The following is a 22,268-nucleotide window of genomic DNA, read 5'->3' on the forward strand; positions in this document are numbered from 1 at the left end:
TCCAACGCAGTTCACTCACCCATTTCAGCATTTTGAGCCCCCAGATATTGGGAGATTATAGAAACAGGTAGGCTTTATTTAAGTTCAAATATTCGTACATTAACTAGTCGGATACGCTCGAATTGACCACTGGGGGATGAATATGACAATATGACAATAAATTCGGACAACTCCGCTACAAAGGTCGTAACCAGCTAGACCTCGTTGACCGATCAGATCGAACCCGAAGTAACCACCAAATCAAACAATGAAAAAACAGAGGCACTCGCACACTCAGGACACCAAGAAAGGACTGAAAGTTCAAACAGGCCGAACTGAATTCGGCCAACTCCGCTACAGCACAGCTTAGGCCTGACTTAAAAGTCAACTCGTTGGTCCAAAGAAAAAAACTAAAAGACTAAAGACCAAACCACAACATCTCCGAAACGAAAAATCGTTAGACCGTGGTTGTTCCCGTGATCTCCCACGTATTTCAATTATTTGATGCCGCGTTGATTTGTCTGCACTGCCTTCGTTTGTGATCATCAAGGTCACGTCCCACGTTTTAAGTAGAAAAGTCCAACCGACCCTTCCTTCCACACCTCACATCTTTCTGATCTTTTCGCTGGGCTGAGTTGGACTAACAGAAGACAAGGGCTTCTTATCAATCTTTGGGAATCATGCGCGTCTTCGTTCTTCTGGGTCTTCTTTCCGTAGTCTCTTCATCTTCCGCTGGCACCAGTCGACCAGCGAAACGGACATACGACACTCACGATTACTATGTTATTGAGCATATTTCTTCTGGGAGACACTCTATAGAGGAATGCGCTCGCGCTTTGGGAGTGGATCTTGTGGAACAAGTTGGAGAACTCAAGAATCACTGGCTTGTCCGCACTGAGCGGGAGGTTTCGATATCTAAACGAACAGATAGCGTTCTGCAGCGATACAAGCAGTTGCGGCTAGAATCCAAGCGTACATCTTCGTCAGATAATTTGAACCCTCGTTCTGTGCAGCATGTTGACGGCGTAGCCCACTCTATCCGCTCATTCGAGAAGCAAATTCTTCGGCAGCGCACCAAGAAACGCGCGCCGATAACGATACCTGATCTTCCCCCAACGCGGGTCCCGATCTCAGATGCATTCCCACAAAAGCCCGGCATCGAAGCTGGTAGCGACGACGCACGGCCACTGCCCAACAAGGCTGATGAGATTGCATCAAAACTTGGTATCCGGGATCCCATCTTTCACGATCAGTGGCATCTTGTCAACAATCGATTTCCCTCGTTTGATCTTAATGTTACTGGACTTTGGGCGCAGGGTATCACCGGTAAAGGTGTTTACACCGCCGTAGTTGACGACGGTCTGGATGCGAACAGTGATGATCTTGCTGCTAACTTTGTGAGTATGTTCTTAGTATCTCATTGAAATATTATGCCTAGAAATGAGCTGATAGATTTTTCCGCTTACGTGTCATGACAGAACAAAGAAGGCTCATGGGACTTCAATGACCACACTCGCCTCCCCCTTCCTCGACTCCCAGACGACCAACATGGAACACGGTGTTGTGGAGAAATAGCGGCTGTTAAGAATGATGTATGTGGGGTGGGCGTCGCCTACGAATCAAAGATTGCTGGCTTGCGTATTCTCTCTGGGCCCATCTCCGACGCAGACGAAGCCATTTCACTCAACTATGGATTCAACCAAACAGCAATATATTCCTGTTCATGGGGACCACCCGATGACGGACGCTCTATGGAGGCTCCGAGCTATCTCATAAAGAAGGCAATCTTAACCGGGATTCAGAATGGACGTGGTGGAAAAGGGAGCATATTTGTATTTGCGAGCGGGAATGGTGCAGCTTCAATGGATCAGTGCAACTTCGACGGGTATACAAATTCGATTTATTCGGTGACAGTGGCAGCTGTAGATCAAATGGGCAAACATCCATACTATTCGGAATCGTGTGCTGCGAACTTGATCGTGGCATATAGTTCTGGTGGGGGGAACCGTATTGTGAGTTCCATTTGCCTTAAGTTTATCTAGTTGTTTACGGGTCTTGCGTTCAAGTTCACAACGGATGTTGGTAAAAACAGGTGTACGAGCTCCCATGGTGGAACTTCGGCTGCGGCACCTCTTGCTACTGGCGTACTTGCCCTCGCTCTCCAAGTCCGGTACGGATGTGTTTTTATTGGTTCTTCACCCATCCTTACCCTCATGCAGTCCTGATTTGACCTGGCGTGACATCCAATATGTCACTCTCATGAGCGCTTTGCGGATCAATCCTAATGATCCTGATTGGGAAAAGACTGCTTCGGGTCGATACTACAGCTATAAGTATGGCTATGGTGCGCTCGACGCTTGGACTCTCGTCGAACTTGCCAAAACGTGGGAACTGGTCAAACCCCAAACATGGTTGGAACTCCCTGAGATCGACATGGAAGGGGCTGAGGTCTTATCTACTGGGAAATTGCGTGGCGGGAAACCAATTCCTCCTGCGGGCCTGCAATCCTCGACCCTTGTAACGAGTGAACAGCTGAAACAGAGTAACTTTGAGAGATTAGAACATGTGACGGTTAAAGTTTGGATTAGCCATACGAAGAGAGGAGATGTTGAGGTTTGGATCGTTAGTCCGAGTGGGATAAAGAGCGTTCTTGCGGCGCCCAGACGCTTCGACATGTCTCCGTCGGGCTTTGTTGGGTGGCAATTTATGTCAGTTAAGCACTGGTAGGTGGTTTTGCTGCTGTAGTAGGTCCAAGTCTAAGTTGTTGTTTAGGGGAGAAGATCCCAGAGGCACTTGGACAATCCACGTTAAGGACCAAGGCCATGAGGACAGCACAGGCAGCTTTTTGGGCTGGAGCATGACTTTGTGGGGCGAATGCATCGATCCTTCGAAGGCCAAGCTGTATGAACTCCCTGCTCCACCACCTGATCCTCATGAGGGTCACGCGGACGACGATGCATTCCACAATACTACCCTTACTCACACATCTACCACCTCAAGCACTTCCACTACCAAAGTGCGTCCTAAACCCACTGCAAACCTGCCTGGTGATCATGACATCGCCGATGGTGAAAACACTAAGCCCGCTTTCCACACTGGTGAGAAAACAACATCTCCCTCCACACCAACCGCGACGTCAACTACTTCACCATCATCGTCCATTTCACCATCTGTCACGCCCGATGAGGGTATCTTCTCCCATATGAGCAATCTCCTTTCAAGCAATACGTGGCTTTTTGGCGCCATCGGTACCGTTCTACTCTTCGCTGTTGGTGCAGGTATCTTCTTCTACCGCCGAAGCGTGCGCAGAAGAAGAGCAGCTGGCGAGTATTCTGTAGTGAGCGGCGACGATGATCATGCAATGGGAACACTAGACGGGTCGGGTCGGCGCACGCGAAGTGGATCGAATAAGGGCAGAAAGGGGCGGACGAAAGAGTTGTATGATGCGTTTGCGGAACGTGGAGATGAAGATTCCGATGAAGATGCTGATGAGGAGGATGAACTGGTACGTAGGGCTGCAAGTCCCGTTTCTCCGAGGTTGAGGTATCATGATGGGTTCTTGGATGATGAGATGGGAGAGGAATCGCCTGTTCATGGGGGAGGACGATATCGGGATGATGTCTCCGGTGGGAACGAGAAAATTGTTGCTGTTGAAGAGAATCGGAGTGGTAGTGGGACCGAGGATGGAACTGGGAGTTGGGAGCATGCTTCTGCTGATGCCCCAAGATAAAGATTGATTAGAGATCATTCTTCATTTTCTCCTTGTACATGTTGCATTACAGTACACTTTGTTTTGAATTTATGTAATATGATAAGCACTTTATCTACACATAAGCGCTTCGTTGCACCAATTAGGAAGGGCCAAATGCCAATTCAATTCACTCACACGCCGTGGTTTCCCGCAGCCTGTTTTATCCTCGAGACATTATACCGCGATCCGAGTAAACTCCTCGCGCTATTAGAGCCCTAATCACAAATATGGGTGCAGGAAGTAGTGCCGCTGGTCCCTCTCGAATCATCAAACTGCCAGATGGACTGGACGACGTCAGTGATTCCGAGATAGGATCTGGTTCTTCCACATCTATCGACTCAGAAAATCCAACAGAAGATGAAAAAGCCAAGAATAAGTTCACTGTTGGTTAGTGCACTGGTCTCGCCCGTTAGTGGCCCGTGTTGAATACTCAATGTTAAAAAACTTGGATGCAGAGTATTTCACTGAAGCGAGGCCTGACGGTGAAGGAGGCTGGCTCTATAATGTGAAGGTGTGGATTCCCAGTATCCTCCCTCACCATCCCATCGTCAATCCACCGTTGTATTTTCCAGTGGTATCGCTACAAGGACAATGAGAAGAATAACACATGGGAACCTAGTTACAGTTTGAAGGCCTGTAGGTTATTGATGCGTAGTTTCTGGGAGCATGTGGGGCGCGAAAGGTCTGACTCGTCGATATACCACGAGGACAACCCAATTATACCCACAGATGAATGGAAGCGTGGGTATTCCTTCCCTTTAATTTCTAGTTTTAGACTTACGACGTCACAGAGGAATGCGCAAAATTGCTGGTCGAGGCCCTCCAAACCAAGGGAAGAGCCCGATACGGCCGAGAGCATAGTGGGTTTACTCCAGAACCACCGGCTGAACGGAAGAAAAAGAAACGTGGCAGGGCAAGGATGATAATTTCCGATTCCGACTCTGGTGGTGCTCGATCGGGCCCAGCGAAGGGAAAATCCAAAGGGAAAAGCAGGGCTTCCATACAAGATAGCGCTCAGGCACGGAAATATCAACCTCATCCCAAAAAGCGCGGGCTTGGGTCTTCGGTAAGGCATGGTTGATCGGATATTTGGCATGAATGCTCATCATCACATAGTCTGGAAGCGGCGGAGAGTCCTTTCAAGGTGGCGCGCGAATTGCGAAGAAACCGCCCAAAAAGAAGGCAAAAACAAAAGCTGGGTCTCCTGGCCCATCGCGGGACGGCACTGCGAACTCCGCCATGCCGTTGACTAAAACTGCATTACAGCCCCTTCCGAACCTTATTACGAAGCGTCAACGTGCCGATTCTGAGTCCTCTGAAGAGGTTCCCCTGACTACAATGGTACCAGCAACGTCCGAACAGCTCATCCAGGACAGACGTGATTCCGCACGGTCACAGTCTGCGGCATCGAGTAAGTCAACCCCTGTTCCACGGGTCATATCTCTTCCCAGAGAAGCCACGGGTCCTGCAATTCCATCATCATCTCCGCCTCCAAAGATCGTTAAGACTTCGAATGAAATCCAAATGAGACAATCTTTGGACCCACCCCCTTCCCCTCCCGGCACCGTTCCTGCGTCGACCCCCAGCCTTCCTGTAGCACCCCTCCCTCCCCCGGCCGGGCAAGCCGCAACCCCTACGGCAGTGACTCACAATACACCCGCCGCCCCTGCTATACCCATTCAACCAGCGGTGACCCTTAATCAGAAAGTCGACAAACATCGAGGTTCGCAAATCAAGCTCGTACCCACTCGATTCCATCCTGTCTCATCCCTGACCACGAAGGCATCAATAGCGGGAGTGCTCAGCCCCGCTCTATCCGTGACAACAGCAAATAGTACCAATGTACCAGCTATTGACCCACAGGTTTCGCCTACCCCGGAAGATGCTGCCAACACAACCACCAATCCACTCAGTGAACTTGTGCCATTGCGGCCATTGCCCTCTCTGAGTATATTGAACGATAACTCAAAAGACGATTATAGGGTCGTGGATTCACCTGTGACTCTTTCTCCTACCAGCAGTATTGAAACTCCTCTTAGTGCTTCAATGAAGAAGTACGTTGGTGGTCCTATATTTTGACCACGTTTAACTCTGCTTCAAGGTTCCCATCCAACAGAACGCGAAAGAGCGCTATGGATGTCGTGGACGAAGCTAGCAAGTCCTTCGGAGCGCCTCGAGTATACCCGCCTTACCCTTAACCCCTCTTGCTCCAATGTACGTCTTGGTATTTCGTGCAAATGTGAAAGCAATATTGATGGGCATCGTTGATTGAAGACCAGAACCGAAACCCGCACCCAAATTACAGAAAAAATGGGAAGGAGAGCTTATCGTATCCGACAGTGTTTTATGTCGGGTGCATGTCGAACCCGTTGTCGGGCCTTCGTCGCGGTTGTTACCAGTCCTGCTTCGGTCTCTTACGGCACTGAAAATGACACAATCATATCCGGCGTATGGTGTTCACTACTTTTTGACTGCTGCATATGAGTCTCCCTCCGAATTTGCCAGAGTGACGGCTGACGTCCAGAGTACCCAATGTCTGCAGAATCTAGGGTCGTATATGGAGCATGAGTCCAAAGTAAGCTGAGTGAATAAAATTCCTTCGGGGCGTAAGCTGATCTGCAATCCAGGCTAGCTTTCTTGTCGCCAGCGAGTCATTTGGAACTAGCGTGTTCTTGATGTACTCACCTAAAATCACCATCCCGTTCATCACTCTACCACCTATAGTCAAGGCCACTGCAGTACCGCTGGTCATCGTATTATTGATAAAGAAGAATTCCCGTCCACTTCCACTGGAAAAAATCAAATCCATCTCGCGTCGTAGTCTCCCTCCGATTCCCAGAACTGACACCCTCTACTCCAACCCGATGTACCAGATTGCGGCACGCCATTTTGGTGTCTCGAAGACTTTTATCGACTACATTAGAGGGAAGGACTATTGTATCTACACTGCAGCGTGCTCGACGGAACCGTCATTGTGGCCAGCGGCTCCTGATTGGACGGCGGATGATCCGGAGAGTAGGCGACTATTTAAATTGCTTACTTTGTTGGACGCAAAGCGAAAGGGTTGGATAAGCTTGGAGACGGACGTCGTCTTCATCCATGCAGACACGTGGGACTCCACCGAAACACCCATGACTTCATCCCTTGTAACGCGGGCAGCGCAATCGGAGACTCAGTTCTTCAGGTTTGGGACCTCTTTGGCGCCTCTTTATGGAGAGCAACCGCATGTGAAGGCGGTCTTCCCAATTGGTGAGCCTTGCAAAAAATCTTGGTGCAAGAAATTATGTACCAATTCTCGGTTGTCTCCAAAAAGGCGGTATCCTAACCTTCACGCCCCGTGCAATCTTTGAAAAATGCGAGAAAGTCTTTCAGCTCATTGACCAAGCCGCGAACAACACGTTTTGGCAGGTTTATGTTCATGCGGAGACAATTGGCCTTCTTAACCTCCTTGTTCATGAACCAAAGGCCCCTCCGTAAGTCCGGGACTACATGGCAAATCGTGCCAACTAACAGAGTTGGTCACTAGGTCATGCTCTCATGCCTTGGTCGGCATTCTCGCAAGACTGAAGAGTAACAGTTTTGATAAAACATGCCTTTGCATCACATCAAGCCTCCCTCCCCCCAATCTGATGTGACAACCACTCAAGATCTACACGAAGCATGGATGTACGAACAATTCAAATTCAGGGATCTCTATGAGGACGAAGATTCACTTGTTGCGGCGTGCGTCTCCCGCTTACGTCAGAAATATTGTAAACGAGAGAAATTGGATGGGTGGGAACCAGGGAGGGACGGGGAGACTGACACGAAGTCTGAAGACATGGGCATGAAGATAGACACAGGATCCGATGAGAACGATGATCTTGTTGAGATGGAAGGATTCGTGAATCAGTTAGTGGCGATGGATCTGATGGACATGAGACGACAACCCTATTTGTATACGTCGTATCGACAGTATGTGATGTTGGTGGGTGGGAACCTTCGTCTTATGGCGCCAGCGGCGTGAGTCAGATTTTTTGATCTTTGTCTAATTTTATTTCGGTCGCTGATTTTCTGTTCCTCACTTCGTTGTTCATCCCTACGTAGATCAAAGCCGTTTTGTCAGATGCTTTTACTCTGCCCGAGGATTAAATCATTTTCCCTGCCCCGCCGCCATCTTTTCTCTTTCTCCATACCCGGCGTTTCGCGCCTCCCCATCCCGTCATCCCCTCACCTCTCAAGTCAAGACGCGTCGGCATTGAAAGTGTGGCGTTATTGTATATATGCAGTACGACGTAGCTTAGTGTACACATATTTCTTGCTCCACAACCTCCCGACGCTTGAAGTGGCGCACACATTGAGCCAGCCACACCCAAATGGATGGGACGTCAAATTAATATATGGCACTGTGCGGTGCAGGGCAAAAGTGAGTTTCGTGTTGTGAATCTAACGAGGTGCGGAGGTGCGTTTGACAGCGTTTGGTCAACTCGAGTCATTCATGGGATGAAGGCATTTCATCAAATTCCCCTCTTTCGCTTTAATTATGATCGAATACGTGAATGGGAGCAGTGAGAAGACCAACCCCGTAGACTACATGATAATTCAAACACGCCTTATGTCCTCAACTACTGACTATTTTGCGTACTATCTGTCAACCCAGTTGCCTAATCCCTTCAAACCGTTCAGTCGTGCCACAGGTGATGCTGCAGTTGGTTCAAAGTCGGTGAGGTTCTCTGCATGTGGACAAATAGATGCTCAGTTTGTATCTAGTATAGTGATTGCACAGGTTTTTTTTTCCCAGCGAGCATTTGATGTCGTAGGAGAGTTGGCACTCGAAGCAGCTCCCCGGCTTCCAGAATGCAGCAATGGGGACACATCGGGAGGAATATCGTTTGAAAAGTTCTGCGTAAGTGTGTGGTCGGGGCTGAACGCTTGAACATCTGATTTTGAAGGTGCATGCTGTCACCTGGGCTATAGATCGTTGTGGTGAATGCAATGAGCCTCGGCACGAGAAGGAAAGTCTTGATTCGTTTCATTCCCACTGAATGACTTGTACCATTCTCGCAGTGTGCCTCGCACATCTTGATTAGTGTTAAACTACAAAAGGAGACTGTCCAGACCAATGATTCTACATGTGCCAGCGCAGGATTGTTATGTTCCATGGGTCACTGATTCCAGTGACTTTCGCTACCCATATAAATTGGCGCCAGCGTTACCCATGACATTGGGATTGGTATAAGATAGGATGAATGGCTCGCCGCCGTTGATTGATGATACAATCCGAGTCGTGACAGATATCCAGAAGCCGAGAAGGATGATGTATGTACATTCTCGTGAATGCGATGGACCCACTTCGACCACTTACGCGTAAGTGGCTGAATCGTCCATCGCAGGAACTAAGCAGGAACAAAGGTTGAGAGCGCGGGAGGTGGTAGCTACGTGTGTCACCTTATGCATGAACCTAATGAAAAGCGATCTTGATGTATATCGCAGTTGCGGAAGCCCCATGACGTCTGTAATAACAATCACCCGACAAATATATACCTCCGGAACGAAATGGCCCGAGAAGCAACGATCCATCGGGGGGCGTCGGCGGCAATTGTATATGAACTAGAATATAAACGGAAGGATCTCTTACTCTCTTGCAACAACGGCTCATAGTTGGTGCGGGTCTTCAACACACAGAGTATTGGTGCATACAAGCATGGAAACACATATCACAATGACGAGAACCGGGTAAGCAACGCACCTCATAGAATACTAGTCGCTGGAGGGGGAAGCGGGATATACCAGGGAATGCAACGGCAGCATGTGTGTGATTGTGATGGCTGGCACAAGCATATCATTGGCCGGGAAAGAAAGCGCCCCCTGCTCAATGGCTGATGGCCTAGCCCTAATGTGCCAGCGCTTACCCTCTGGGGAAATGCGTACTTGTGGCACTACTGTGGTTGGGCTGCCGACCACTGATGATCGGAGCCAGCTCGATGACCGGACCAATGCAATGGCTCATTAGTTCAATCAAAATTATACACGAACAAAAAGAGTTCCCCACAAAGTTTGGTTGAGCTGAAGATTAGTAGGATTATGCAACCATCCACCATCTTGCATTGTGGGCTCCAGCTGAGCACGAGGGAAGACGGCAGTGGAGGATGGAAGAGGTCTGGAGGCAAGTCCCATCGAAAACTGAGGATGGGGTGTAGGCCCCCCGGAAATGGGTATGGTCATTGGGTCATCAGGCTGGAGTCGGCCACGCGATTCGTGTTGGGCAATGGCCCCAGTGAGGATAGCCCGGATAATTTCCCGGTCCTGGAGCCTTTGCCTTCTATATGACACTACAAATGCAGGATCAGCCTCCTGTGGCTGAGGAGGCTAGTAAAGTGCAATATACATCTACATCAGTTGTGTTGGGAGCGGTGCCAAGTGATTGCCTCTCAAGTCACCTCATTTCGGAACGAGCAAACAGCGCCTCTGCAAATCTTACAACGATTTTTCGGCATGCCTTCCCTCTCGAGGATTGTATCGGAGCAGTGGCTCTGACATAATGAGCGTCGGCTGCGCGATCCCAGGGAGTTCTGCCTTACTTTCAAGCGTGAAATGACCCGACGATCGAGAAAAGCGGTGCACCCCAACACAGGGAACTGCGTCGAACGTCCCGACACGACCCAACAGCTTCAGGGATGCTCAGCGTTGTAGGAGTCAAGTAGAACCGGTTCTTGGGTTGAGCTGTGGGAAGTTGTTTGTTGAACACTGAACAAACAACGCGTCGGCATTTTCCTTGCCGATTCTCGCTGTTAGAAAACCAAAGGGAGTGCCCACACTGCGAACCGCAGTAAAGGGACGTTTTTGTGATCGGCTGCCTAGGTCCCTTCTCGGAGCGAGCTCAGTCGGTAATGTCCTCTTTCCATATCGTGTAAACTTGATGTCGGTCGGATTGTGTGCCTTCACGCTGTCGCCCCGCATCTGTATGGTTGCCTGCGCTTGTCGCGCGAATTGTGTTCCTTGCGATGTTTCTGTGCAAAAATATGGCAATCCTCAAGAATACATCAAAACTTGTGGCACAAAGATATTTCTGGTACATTCTAACAGTCACAAACCGACTTCTCGAAGGCGAGAGACTTGAGAGGGTGCTTGTAGCCTCCTGGACACTGTGCCGACCGCCTCCATCCTCATGCAGTCCTCATTGTCTGCGTTATCTAAAGGCGTCATCACCCTTTGCTCCAGGCCATGCGCCGAACTTCGTTCGGCAGGGATGCAAGTCTTATCGGTTCGTTGCATGCTTGGGGCAACCGTATATCTGCACGTAAGCCAAGTCAGGCACCAGTCTCGGAGCAGCAGTTGTGTGTCGGGTTATAGTCGCCACACAAGGTCACCCAGACACCCCACCCGTGTTGCGCTCCACAATTCGACTCCTACCCGGCTCTCCAAAAGTTCCGGCATAACATTAGTGCCAGGCCGCTCAGCTATCATCCAACCGCTCATCGCAACTGGCTGTTTTCCAGGGGCTGAATCGTCTTCCTCCTGATTGCAACAGCCTCTTCAACACTGAGCTTATGTGTTTCTGCATGCCGAGACTCTACCATATCTGATGATGATGTTCCCCGAAATCTCGCTCAACCTTGGGGGATGGAAACATCATGGTACAGTGTTTATGGTTGCCCGATCACTTTGCTAGTTCAACAACAAGGCTGATTTATCCCTTGCGAGTAGTTCTTGATGGACAAGCCCTCCGCTCAGGGTCTGAAGAAGCAGACGTGTTGTGCATTCGAAACCGCTTAAAATGAATGTCTGCATGCGTAGCTCATAGTGCAATGGACATCGATTAATTTACACCCCTCAAAAACCGTCACTAGGCCCAGCATTGGCATTCCTGACTTTCTTAAATTGATTCTAAAAACGGCCAACCTGGTGGATGGTACCCGTCTAGCAACTTGTTCGTCGGGAAAAGGTAATCATTTCGGCCCCAAGTACAACTTCCTGAAAAACGCCATTACTTGAAGACATACCGAATGAACTCCTGTTAGAGGCAGCCCTCAATTGCACTCCCCGCCAAACGCGTATGACTAAAGTCCTTGTTAGCTTGGCTCTCATTTCCCGCCAGCGGAACGACACGTCTTTCCACAACCTCTACAGAACCTTTCTACATCAAAGAAATGCCGTATCCGATGATAGATCAGCATTTCAGGTGCATACAGCCAAGGAAACCAGAGGCGTGTGGTTTTGTAGACGGTGTGGTGTAGATAAAGCCAGAGGAGCCCGTCCCTTTGGGTGATTTGCCACCTGGGAGGCCAGAAGTATTAATCTCTCGCGCGGTGCGAGGCGGGAGTCGCTCTTGAGTGAAATCAAAGATCTACTAACAACCCTTTTATTTTCCGAAACTTGATTTTTTCAGAACAAAGTTAGTTCTTACGTAGAAACTCTTGCATTCGGGATCGGTCTTGTCGGAGTCGTGCATGGTGTTCCTCAATCGATTACCAGCTTAGCTCCGTACGTGGTAAAGGAGCCGAAGATAACACCGTAGATATCCTATGCACACATTTCCCAACAATAATGTGTTTCATTCCCTTAAAGTGGCGCACACCTTAAGCCAGCTATACGTGAATAAATGGGACTTAATATACGGCACTGTACGATACAGGACAAAAACAGTTTTAGCGTTGCGGATCTAAGGAGCAGAGAAAATGATGCAATTGGCCAACTTCCACTCGTGAAAACACAGTATTTCACCCACATTCCCTCCCTTCTATCAGCCTGTCTCTATGAGCAAATACGTAAATGGAAATGAAACGCCCTGTATAACGATCGGTCCCAAGAGTTTCGGTGGTTGGAGTGAGCACTGCCTTGTCCATCTCTAATGACCAGAATCCCATCACTTGTTATGCCACAACAGAGTCTTCAGCCCATCCCAGCTGTTCGAATCCAAGTATAGGTACTTCATACTGCTCCACATTCCAGGATTGATGGTTTCTTCACGATGACGGAACAACCACATAACGAGCGCCCATGTGAGTGACGCGAAGACCGTGAAGAGTTTAGCGTTGGGCGGAATGGGTTTGTTTGTTCCGTTTATACCTGGAGGGTTTTTTGAAGGGAAGGAACGAGGAATGAAAGATGCTAGGACTCGAGAGGCTACGTAGAGGACGATCTGTGGGCATTAGGAAAAGCAATCAATTTCCAGATGTGTGTCAGAAAAAAAAGACAGAAAAATTTGCTTCACCTGTTCGTTAATAGCTGTCCGCTCCCCGAAGACAATGTATCCACCAATCAACCCTGCGATGAACGTGTCGGCAGAGCGTTCCTTGTCATCATTTAGTTTTCTTTGGAGGAGCAGCAAGGTTTTGTAGATGGTGACAAATTTCGCTAGGTTTAGTGCATGTGTGCGGGTGGCTTTGAATATCTGCTTGATTCGGGATTGGACACTTGCCAGAGTGAAACAAGTAGTAGTTGAAGAACAACATTTTCATTGTCGGGATCCACGATTACGCGTTAGAAATTGAGCGTACGTGCAATGGAGGAGTATACGTTAAGTTATATAAAAAGATGATGGTAGGATGTACTCACTCCCCACGTCCGAAGAGAACGCTCATAATGAGCGCATGGGGAAACCTGATCTTTACACCATACACAAACCCATTCCGGGCACCCTTCAAGATCGAGAGGTAGTCGTGATATTCTGGTCGTAATATTAGGTCGTTGATGGTTGTGAGCAGTGATGGTGAAGACATCTCGTCCTTTGGTTAATTATCCCCAACAGAGCAAAAATGGCAGGGGTTCCGTGGGTGGAAATAACAAGGCTGATGGAATAAAGAGAGAGAATGTAAAAGAAACCTTCGAACCGAGTCTCAGCGGGTCTTGGTAGGCGGGGAAGCACGACACTTCAGCTTTAAAACTTTTCAGGATGGCGCAAGAGCCGAAGCCGGTGGCTGTGCAAATGATTTAGCTATGGTTCCGGCCGTTGCGCGGGCATCCGGCAGTAAGTACGTTATCTCTAACAGCTGTTTTGCCTACGCTGCATTAACACTGACATGTGCCTGTTGACTGGTTCGAAAGATACCCCAGAGCTGACGCCGACGGACGGGAGCTTTGGGCCGGCTGCCGCCAGTCCCAGCAGGATAGCGCTACACCTTTACCTACTACATAATTCCGCACGTATGCACAAAACTTACGTGAACATTATCAAGATGAAGACTCAATGACAATGTTTCCATTGAGGACTATCGGGTTCCGATAGAGACTGGTAACCTGCCTAGTGGGCTATCGGAAATGATGCTCAAAGCGCAAGGACTAGTTCTTCAATGGTTGGGATTTCGTTTGAAGCGACTTTTGATATTGGGAAGAAGTTTGTTAGGACTGTTATGGAGCATATCGCACGCTGCATTGGACACGACTGTTCATCGGATTCTTTGCTCAGATTCAAAGCACTGTCATCTCTGTCCTACCGGCCGATACCGCCCTCAAGGAACCAATACGCCACCTTATTCAGGTCGTCATACAACGGTACCAACGTCAATTATGCGTCAAATTCATCATCGGCACATTTCAATCAAGCTGCGAGCAGTGATACGTTGAGATACATCCTCCCCGTTTCGTTCTCGCCCCCATCTTTCCTCCATTACGACCATACACACCACGATCACTTTGAGCGGGGTGAGGCTACGCATATCTACTTAGTACAATACAAGCCCTTTGATCGGAAATCAACTGTACATAGGGATTTGATTTCCCCTATTACCTGGACATGTTATGGGACGTACGTACCATGGAGGAAGGCAACATTTTGATGTCTGACACGGGTTAGAGTGGAGTAGCAAAATAATGAACCAAAAATTGTTGTACTTACGCTAGATGATAGTGGATGTATGTACTCTACGCGATCGGGGAAAAAGTTGGTGATTCTTTATGTGGTGAAGATATAGCACTATGCACTCCCGTAGGGAAGGGACTTCCCTGCGTGAAAAAGGAAAAATGCAGTCGTCATGTCTAAAATTCTTCAGGCAGGGCACAAAGTTTGCGTGCTAGAACCCTTTTCAGGTCCATGATTTCCCCGATGAACGTGTCATTTGACGGCGGTACCTACATCAATGATCTAAACGTAGGACTAATTCTTCAATGGTCAGACGTTCGTTGGGATTCCGTTCGAGGCAACAACTAATACTGGCAAGAAATTCATCAGGACCATCCCATTCGAATGGGGCACGTCCATCCGATATCGCGCGCAGAACCGCAAAGTTGGTCTCTGACGCATGATACGGTCTTAAATCAAAAAGTATCTGAAAACAACGCGAGGAATGTCCCCCGAGTCAGTAGATTCGCTGGCTGGCAATGTTACATCATGAGTTGTACCTGTCCAGATGTACAGCCAAAAGCCCACATATCGCTTTTGCGATCGCGGTGTTGCACTTCGTAACTAAGTACCTCTGGGGCCGTATATCTTGTAGTACCAGCAGTGCTTGACCCATCCGCGTACGTGGAGGAATCGAGAAGGGTGCATGACAACCCAAAATCACAGAGCATGGCGATTCCTTCTGCACTGACGACGATATTTTCCTATGAAAATCCCGGACGATGAACATCATGGCCATCGAAAGATTAGGCTCATACCGGCTTAATGTCACCATGAATCACATCCTTGAGATGAAGATATTGCAGGCCTCTAGCCGCACCGAGAACCTGCCAAGGAGCAATAAGACGGTCGCTCGGGTTTAGCGGAACGACGCAACACTCCCCAATCGACGACGGTCAGCATTCGGAGTTTTCCTCAAGTACTCCCCCACATTCCCACCCTCACACCACGCCGAAATAAGTTTGGCACACGTTACATCGGTTTCTGGAGAGCACCCAACTGTCCATCCATGAAACGTGACAACATTCGAGTGTCGTAACGTTGACCAGACTTTGACCTCACGCATCATCCTCTGGAGCGGCAAGTAAATGCATTAGCTCTCCTGATTGTGTGAAACGATGGAGTTCGGAAGGACGGACCCGACAAAACTTTGTGATAACCCCCTCGCTCGCAGAAGTTCGGACTTCTTTCAGGACTTTGACACATACAATTTCCTGGAAACACGACTCGCCCCCATCAATTTACTATCTAAGGGGGATACGGAATGAATCTTCTTGCCCCTTTATAAACTCCTTGATAAACCTTTCCAAAGCTACCATGGCCCTTCAAAACTTCATGTTGAGTTATTTTCCCGACGAGATTACGACTGTCAACTTCCGAGAGTTCCAAAAGAAGGCCCAGCAACCAGGGAGGGTGTTGTAGTGACGGTGCAGGAATGCATGTTGTCGGTGTGTTGGAAGAAATCTCGAGCCGAGATTGGGACGGTAAGGTTTGCTCTTTTGAGGTCTCAACACCGTTGATTTCTTGCTTATTGGTGGCAGAGTTCTTATAAGATGACATATCCGCAAATCTTGACTCATCATACCTTGAAACTCCTGGGCCCCAGAATTTCAGGTCGGGTTCCGGGGTCCTCAAGTGCTACCATCCTGGGGCTCGGCGCAGTGCCAGGGGACATATAAGGTGGCGGAGAAGAGCTTCGGTCGCGGTCTTCCTCCGACGTAGCAATTGAAACGTGGGAACGATGATGGTCTATAGGTAGATCAGGAGGCACCATACTGCGTGGACGCGGATCCTCCTCAAAGACATGATTTGGGATGTCGTAGCGATTAGTTCTTGGTGGCGGAAGGCCTGGTGCTATCCCGCTATTCGTGGCCCTTGTAGGTAGTGAGAGTCACCTTTGGGATGAAGCGAATTGATCTTCCGTCCCCACCAAAGGACGGAATAAGAGGAACGAACCTCGGGATAACACTGGAGCTTCGAAGAAAGGCCGCAGGAATGTTTACTTTCCCAGGAAAGACGCCATTAGCCTTCTGCGGAGATGGCGTAGCGATTATAGGTGTTGAGGTGCTGGAGCTGGAACGAGAACGAAATGGGGATCGGTGCAACGGTAGGCCTTTGCGCGTGCGAATAACGACCTTGCTATTGTCAGAATTCCCTTCCTAAATAAAGACCAAGATACAGTGCAGTTGCTGGAAGCTTTGACCCCATCACACCTTAGAATTAAGAGTTCTAGTCTGAGTGTTGTACCACTGAGACGTCAGTATGCCAAACTTTGATGAAGCAGTTCGTGGAGGATCAGTTCCTAGAGGCACCCGGGAAAGCTCCGCATTGCCATTAACAGTGATACTCGAGAATGATGAGAGGGTCCTTCGAGGAGAGGCGAGTTGAACTGACTTCCTCGTGCAAGAACGACATAAGGCAGCAAAGACGAACCTTGAGGGGTTGCCAGATTCTCGAATAACAACGATCATGGGAAATATCGATCGTGTAGTTGAGATGAGTTTAGCCCTCTGCCGGGCATCTAATATAGAACCTTTCGAGTCAATTAACACATTATCCAGCAATTCGTTAAGCTGTGACGAGGATAGATTATCCGCGGCCTCCGAAAGCAGGCCAGACGCAGCTGTCCATCTCAGCGGAGGTTCGAAATTCGGTCGAGATACTAGTTCTCCCATGGCTTGGTCAAAATTAGACCGAGCCATTCGGATGCCCTGCTCGACAAGCTCTCTATTGAATGATCCACTTTTAGTGCTCGCGATTGAACTAGCAAGAACGAATTTCTCAAGAGGCCCAAGGTTCGACTGTTGAACGAAGTGCGTCAGGTTGAAATATTGGAGGAACTCGGGTTCGTCTTCGATTGCTTCACCGATTGCGTGGCAGAAACGTGGTGCGAGGAATGGATCCCTTGCCATCCCGTGAACTTCTTGAACAAGGAGTCGGAATGCGAGTGAAGGTGAGGTTTCGGCCCTTCGTCTCCGAATCGCAAAGGCATAGTATGTCAGGAGCCATCGAATAAAAAAAAGATATGCCTCCACGCCATGTAGATCGCAAAGTAATCGCATTTTCGTCCGGATCGTGTCATTGATAGCACGATCGCGCAAAAAGGAATGCTGGTGAACGAGCCCTTCATATGTTCTTTCAGTGAGAGTAGACAACAGAACTGTAATATCAATTTGGGCTCGGAGGTTCAATTCACCAGGCGGAGGGGATGATGCCATGCGTCGCGACTCGCACTTGTGTGAGCGCTAATTTCGCAGTTTGTGTGCTCTATCATCCCCGCCATGTGTTTCGAATTTGTATTGAGTTGTGCATGCTGGTGGCTGTGTGTGGACCTACATGAAGCCCAGCCTCATTGAAATTCAAATTGACTGTTGCTGCTCACATGCTACAGTCTAGCGCATGACCAGGACTAGTCTTGTCACTGTCCGTCAACACTGATATACGGCATACTTACAGCAGCGCCTGGAGAAATCGTGCCCATGAGTCGTTCACTGACACCCAAGGCTGACGGGAGCCTTGCGCTACTCATCACAGTACTAGATTTCACGATTGATTCGAGCAGGATGAGGCTACCCATTTCTAGTACAATATTCCCGTCTACCCACACAGAAGTTACATGAGATGAGACAACGGTGATCCACAATATCCCCAATGAAGGTGTCGTCCATCAGCGGGTACCCGTATTGATGACAATTAAAACGCAGAACCAGTTCTTCAATGGTTGGGCGCTCACTGGGGTTTCGTTCAAGGCAGCTATCAAGATTGGTGAGAAAGTTGTCGGGGCCGTTCCATTTGAATGGGTGGCGCCCATTCATTATCGCGCGCAGAATTGCGGGATGGGTTTCTAGGCCATGATACGGTCTTAGATCGAAGAGTATCTGGAAGCAACGCGAAGCATACGCCCAAGTCAGCAGGGACCGGTTGCATAGCAATGTCACATCCTCGCACCTGTCCAGATGCACAGCCAAAGGCCCAAATCTCGCTTTTGGGATCGCGGTACCGTACCTCATAAGTAAGTACCTCTGGGGCCGTATATCTTGTAGTACCAGCAGCACTCGATCCATCCGTATACGTGGAGAAATCAAGAAGGATGTGTGACAACCCGAAATCGTAGAGCATAGCGATTCCTTCTCCATTGACAACAATATTTTCCTGGAATATCCGTGTCAATGATTCATGGCGATCGAGGGATGGATAGACTAGGCTCATACTGGCTTAACATCACCGTGAATCACATTCTTGACATGAAGATACTGCAGACCCTGGGCGACATCAAGAACCTGTTAAGGAGACATGAGTCGACCACTCGAGTCTGGTAGGAATGATTCAACACTCCCCAATCGACGACGGTCGGCACTGGGAGTTCTCTTCAGGTACTAAGTTACATTCCCTCCCTCACACCAGGCGGAAACAAGCTTGGCACATGATACGTCGGTTTCTGGAAAGCACTCAAGTGTCCATCCATGAAATGCAACGACGTTTGGGTGTCGTAAAGTTGTCCAGACCTTCACTTCACGCTTCATCCTCTGGGTTAGTAGGTGAACAAGTAAGCACTCGTGATTATAGCAAGGAGACCAAGGAAATCGAAGATAAACGACGAACCCGACAGAATTTTGTTACAACCTCCTCATTTGTACACAGTGGAAAATATTTACCATTTTTTGTCTGGTAAAATACGAGCTCAAACACGACTGGAGCGGCGGTAATATACCAATTTGTATGCAGTAATTGACCAGAAATGGATACCAGACCAAAAATGGTGAATAACATCAGTTTTTCTGGTGATGTACGATGTTTTTTATGGTAAACGGCCATTTTTACCAGATTGGTATTTGGTCATTTACTGATTCGTCGTTGGTACTTTACGATCTTTGGCATGGTACAATATGGGTCAGAGAATATTCATTTATATGATAGTTAATACACATAGTGTGGCCATCAGAAGTGACCCACAGGCGATGCACGAGCAGTACAGTACCAAGAGAGATAGAACGGTAGTGGAAAACTCGAAGCATTCTATGCGAAAAAGAGCAGAGGTGGGATTGGGCGGAGTTGAATGAGTCGGCGATAGCAGTGTGAATAAGAGTGGAAGGAGTGCAAGTGACCAGAGTGAAGTACTGTAAAAAAAGTAGTAGTTAGAACATGGGTTATGACTTTTGGGAGTGATAAGCGATGGAAGACATAGCTAGGTCAATGTCAGGGGACGTCCGGTTATCCGGCCCCCCTTTACTCTAAGCGATATCAGTGAGGTAATCGTTAGCCGAGATTGCGTGAGATAATTATGTAGTTAGAATGCAGATATAACTCATTGCGCTATATTCACTATCACATCACCCCTTACCCGATATTCCCTCATTTCCGCATCTTCTACTTCTCTATTTGATGTCGTGCTTCTATCGGTTGCCATCGTTTCTCAATGTAACTGCGCTCTCGTGAGTTGGCAGAACTCATGTATATAGGCCACTATGCCAGCTGGGCTAGCACCCCAGCTTTGATATCGACTAGTTTCCTGGGGATAACCATTGCTGCGAACTGACGCGCGGACTCTGACAGTCAAATCCCTGATGGCTTGGGCATCGGCATTACTCTGCTTTTTCCCTTGCTGTTTGTTGTATGGGATGCTCCATGCTCTCTCGCATCGCATGATGAGTTGTCAATATGGCTCTTCGGGTTGGGCATTCAATGACCCACTCAATTTCATCGTCTCACGCTCAGGGTGTTTTGAAACAAGCTTTGAGAGTCAGTTAGAACGGAGATCCGCAAGAGAAATAAAGGGACCAACCATGTAGCTTCTCCAAGGGTGTCAAGTGTGCATGGACTACATGTCGGACATCATGCCCAAGAAGGCCATGTGAAAACTTGGCCTCGCAGATCAGGAGTTTTGATTTTCTGTGCAACAGAGAGATCCACAGATCAGGTGAGTCCCATGAGTATATGCTATGCTCGTGAAGAGGAGAGTGCATCGCAATCTAATGAAGGACAAAAGACGCGTGGAAAGATGTGTGGAAAGACACATGGAAAGACGTGTGATAGGATGCATGATAAGGCATGTCAGATAAGACTGATGATGTTGGAATTCCGATGGTTATGGCTCATTTGCCATGGAAAGCGTGTTGCCTCACTAGTGGAGCAATATAGCAGGCTAAGACTCAATAGGGGGTTTCACAGTTGGCTGAAGTGTGTCTGAAATGAGTTCTAAATTGCATCTAGATTGGCCCAAATTTTGGCTCACATGCAACCCGAGTTCAGAGCGACTTCAGGCCCAGTTCAGGAATTTTCCAATGGGTGTTCACAGTACTGTCATCTAAAGTGTGTCTAAAGTACCTTGGTCCTGGCTCCTGTAAGTCCGTCATCACGTTGTCTCCTCTGTATTATGTAATTACTGTGAAGTTCTAATGCCTGTTGTTTCTGATCGCCAGCATCTCATCCATGCTGCCATCCAGCATAGCCATCGACTGCGCATGCATTACTACCACCAACTCCGACGTCTGAGACTGAGCCTCAATGGCTCATTTAGTCCCAGTACTGACTCTGGCGACTCTAGTGACAATGGTACCAGCACAACCTCTGCATTGACAACAAGCAGCAGCAGCGACAACAACAGTGACAGCAACAACAACAGCAACAGCAACAACTCCCATCCATCTGATTTATCCTCCGGTGCTGAACATGACCGTGCACTGCGGTCCCTCCATGATTCATATTTCCAGTCCATGTTTTGCATGCGACATTTTCTCTCCACGCTCCTTTATCCACATGAGGTTCCCAAATGTAGTCAGCTAGGGCTCATTCTTGTGTGTTATAAAGATGACGACCGCTCCCGCTTTCGTCGAAATCTCCGCATCTCACCTCACACATTCAATATTCTCCTCTCCCTCATCCAGGACCACCCCTGCTTTCGTAATAGTTCTCAAAATGACCAATGGCCCATCGCTTACCAACTTGCTGTCACACTGTATCGGCTCGGACATTTCGGCAATGCAGCATCTGTTGATGCAATTGCACAATGGGCAGGTTGTAGTGCTGGGGCCGTTGTTAAGGCCACACGTCATGTCATGATGGCCTTTTTGCCGCTTCATAACCAGGCTATTCAATGGCCCAACACAGATGAGAAGCGCGAGGCATCAGATTGGGTGGAGAGTGTGTCTTGTCGTACATGGAGGCCCGGTTTTTGTATGGTTGATGGCACTCTCATCCCTCTTGCATCTAAACCTGGACATTTCGGGGAGCAGTTCTTTGATCGTAAGTCTAACTATTCCCTTAGTCTCACAGTGCATGTATTTTTTGTCTGCGGATTACTGGTGATGATGTCCTTCTAGCTCATAACATTACCGAATCTTCACATCATTGACTACGTGTTAGGCCCTCCTGGGAGTATGCATGATTCGACTGCGTTCAAGGAATCCCACACATTCACAGAGTCGGACCGACTTTTTCGTGACAGTGAGTGGTTGTGGGGTGACTCCGCATATGCCCTATTGCCGTGGTGCATGGTCCCTTATAAGCGCCCACAATCCCTCATTTCATCAAATCGACAATTCAACTACCATCTCTCAACGGTATGTTGGATATCTGGTAACTATTTACAAATTAAATGTCCTTTTATAACCCAGGTGTGTATAAGGTCAGAACATGCGGTAGGTTACCTCAAAGGACGATTTCAGTCACTGCGCGGTCTCTGTCAACAAATCAACTCGGAGCGTGACTATGTGCTTGCAC

At 48.5% G+C, this 22,268-nt stretch overlaps 10 protein-coding genes across 10 annotated transcripts; 4 read left to right on the plus strand and 6 right to left on the minus strand.

Moving 5' to 3' along the window:
* Positions 1-357: 357 nt before the first annotated feature.
* On the plus strand, positions 358-4,117 carry EI90DRAFT_3027146 (kex protein). Its single transcript, XM_039057970.1, has 6 exons — positions 358-1,376; positions 1,458-1,991; positions 2,046-2,149; positions 2,199-2,702; positions 2,752-3,816; positions 3,866-4,117. The coding sequence occupies exons 1-5, from the start codon at positions 660-662 to the stop codon at positions 3,707-3,709; spliced, it is 2,817 nt and encodes a 938-aa protein (XP_038923686.1). The 5' UTR covers positions 358-659; the 3' UTR covers positions 3,710-3,816; positions 3,866-4,117.
* EI90DRAFT_5917 (uncharacterized protein) lies at positions 3,842-6,073 on the plus strand. Its single transcript, XM_039067843.1, has 7 exons — positions 3,842-4,117; positions 4,186-4,241; positions 4,303-4,471; positions 4,522-4,796; positions 4,847-5,784; positions 5,832-5,944; positions 6,005-6,073. The coding sequence occupies exons 1-6, from the start codon at positions 3,958-3,960 to the stop codon at positions 5,926-5,928; spliced, it is 1,695 nt and encodes a 564-aa protein (XP_038923687.1). The 5' UTR covers positions 3,842-3,957; the 3' UTR covers positions 5,929-5,944; positions 6,005-6,073.
* EI90DRAFT_6210 (uncharacterized protein) lies at positions 5,864-7,685 on the plus strand. The gene is made up of 5 exons (XM_039067866.1): positions 5,864-5,944; positions 6,005-6,305; positions 6,358-6,979; positions 7,044-7,203; positions 7,257-7,685. Exons 2-5 carry the CDS (start codon positions 6,159-6,161, stop codon positions 7,363-7,365), a joined length of 1,038 nt encoding a protein of 345 aa, XP_038923688.1. The 5' UTR covers positions 5,864-5,944; positions 6,005-6,158; the 3' UTR covers positions 7,366-7,685.
* Positions 7,686-9,357: 1,672 nt separating this feature from the next.
* On the minus strand, positions 9,358-10,433 carry EI90DRAFT_3027151 (uncharacterized protein). Its single transcript, XM_039057971.1, has 3 exons — positions 10,150-10,433; positions 9,808-10,078; positions 9,358-9,775 (listed from the first exon to the last, which is right to left on the minus strand). Exons 1-3 carry the CDS (start codon positions 10,204-10,206, stop codon positions 9,618-9,620), a joined length of 486 nt encoding a protein of 161 aa, XP_038923689.1. The 5' UTR covers positions 10,207-10,433; the 3' UTR covers positions 9,358-9,617.
* Positions 10,434-12,549: 2,116 nt separating this feature from the next.
* Positions 12,550-13,632, minus strand: EI90DRAFT_3027156 (Tim17/Tim22/Tim23/Pmp24 family-domain-containing protein). Its single transcript, XM_039057972.1, has 3 exons — positions 13,268-13,632; positions 12,924-13,125; positions 12,550-12,851 (listed from the first exon to the last, which is right to left on the minus strand). Exons 1-3 carry the CDS (start codon positions 13,429-13,431, stop codon positions 12,576-12,578), a joined length of 642 nt encoding a protein of 213 aa, XP_038923690.1. The 5' UTR covers positions 13,432-13,632; the 3' UTR covers positions 12,550-12,575.
* Positions 13,633-13,659: 27 nt separating this feature from the next.
* Positions 13,660-14,601, plus strand: EI90DRAFT_3027158 (uncharacterized protein). The gene is made up of 2 exons (XM_039057973.1): positions 13,660-13,683; positions 13,757-14,601. The coding sequence occupies exon 2, from the start codon at positions 14,002-14,004 to the stop codon at positions 14,485-14,487; it is 486 nt and encodes a 161-aa protein (XP_038923691.1). The 5' UTR covers positions 13,660-13,683; positions 13,757-14,001; the 3' UTR covers positions 14,488-14,601.
* On the minus strand, positions 14,298-15,489 carry EI90DRAFT_3027160 (kinase-like domain-containing protein). Its single transcript, XM_039057974.1, has 6 exons — positions 15,433-15,489; positions 15,308-15,376; positions 15,050-15,253; positions 14,547-14,976; positions 14,465-14,490; positions 14,298-14,407 (listed from the first exon to the last, which is right to left on the minus strand). The coding sequence occupies exons 3-4, from the start codon at positions 15,218-15,220 to the stop codon at positions 14,785-14,787; spliced, it is 363 nt and encodes a 120-aa protein (XP_038923692.1). The 5' UTR covers positions 15,221-15,253; positions 15,308-15,376; positions 15,433-15,489; the 3' UTR covers positions 14,298-14,407; positions 14,465-14,490; positions 14,547-14,784.
* EI90DRAFT_5847 (uncharacterized protein) lies at positions 15,210-16,539 on the minus strand. Its single transcript, XM_039067828.1, has 6 exons — positions 16,135-16,539; positions 15,828-16,076; positions 15,689-15,763; positions 15,429-15,621; positions 15,308-15,376; positions 15,210-15,253 (listed from the first exon to the last, which is right to left on the minus strand). Exons 1-5 carry the CDS (start codon positions 16,321-16,323, stop codon positions 15,360-15,362), a joined length of 723 nt encoding a protein of 240 aa, XP_038923693.1. The 5' UTR covers positions 16,324-16,539; the 3' UTR covers positions 15,210-15,253; positions 15,308-15,359.
* Positions 16,540-16,594: 55 nt separating this feature from the next.
* Positions 16,595-17,866, minus strand: EI90DRAFT_2987068 (uncharacterized protein). The gene is made up of 2 exons (XM_039056003.1): positions 16,983-17,866; positions 16,595-16,916 (listed from the first exon to the last, which is right to left on the minus strand). The coding sequence occupies exons 1-2, from the start codon at positions 17,765-17,767 to the stop codon at positions 16,757-16,759; spliced, it is 945 nt and encodes a 314-aa protein (XP_038923694.1). The 5' UTR covers positions 17,768-17,866; the 3' UTR covers positions 16,595-16,756.
* Positions 17,867-17,931: 65 nt separating this feature from the next.
* EI90DRAFT_3027167 (uncharacterized protein) lies at positions 17,932-18,430 on the minus strand. Its single transcript, XM_039057975.1, has 2 exons — positions 18,260-18,430; positions 17,932-18,206 (listed from the first exon to the last, which is right to left on the minus strand). The coding sequence occupies exons 1-2, from the start codon at positions 18,358-18,360 to the stop codon at positions 18,119-18,121; spliced, it is 189 nt and encodes a 62-aa protein (XP_038923695.1). The 5' UTR covers positions 18,361-18,430; the 3' UTR covers positions 17,932-18,118.
* Between the last annotated feature and the right edge of the window lie 3,838 nt (positions 18,431-22,268).

The sequence above is a fragment of the Cantharellus anzutake genome (assembly GCF_015039405.1).
Source record: "Cantharellus anzutake strain C23 chromosome Unknown EI90scaffold_1, whole genome shotgun sequence".
NCBI classification, from domain to species: Eukaryota; Fungi; Basidiomycota; class Agaricomycetes; order Cantharellales; family Hydnaceae; genus Cantharellus; species Cantharellus anzutake.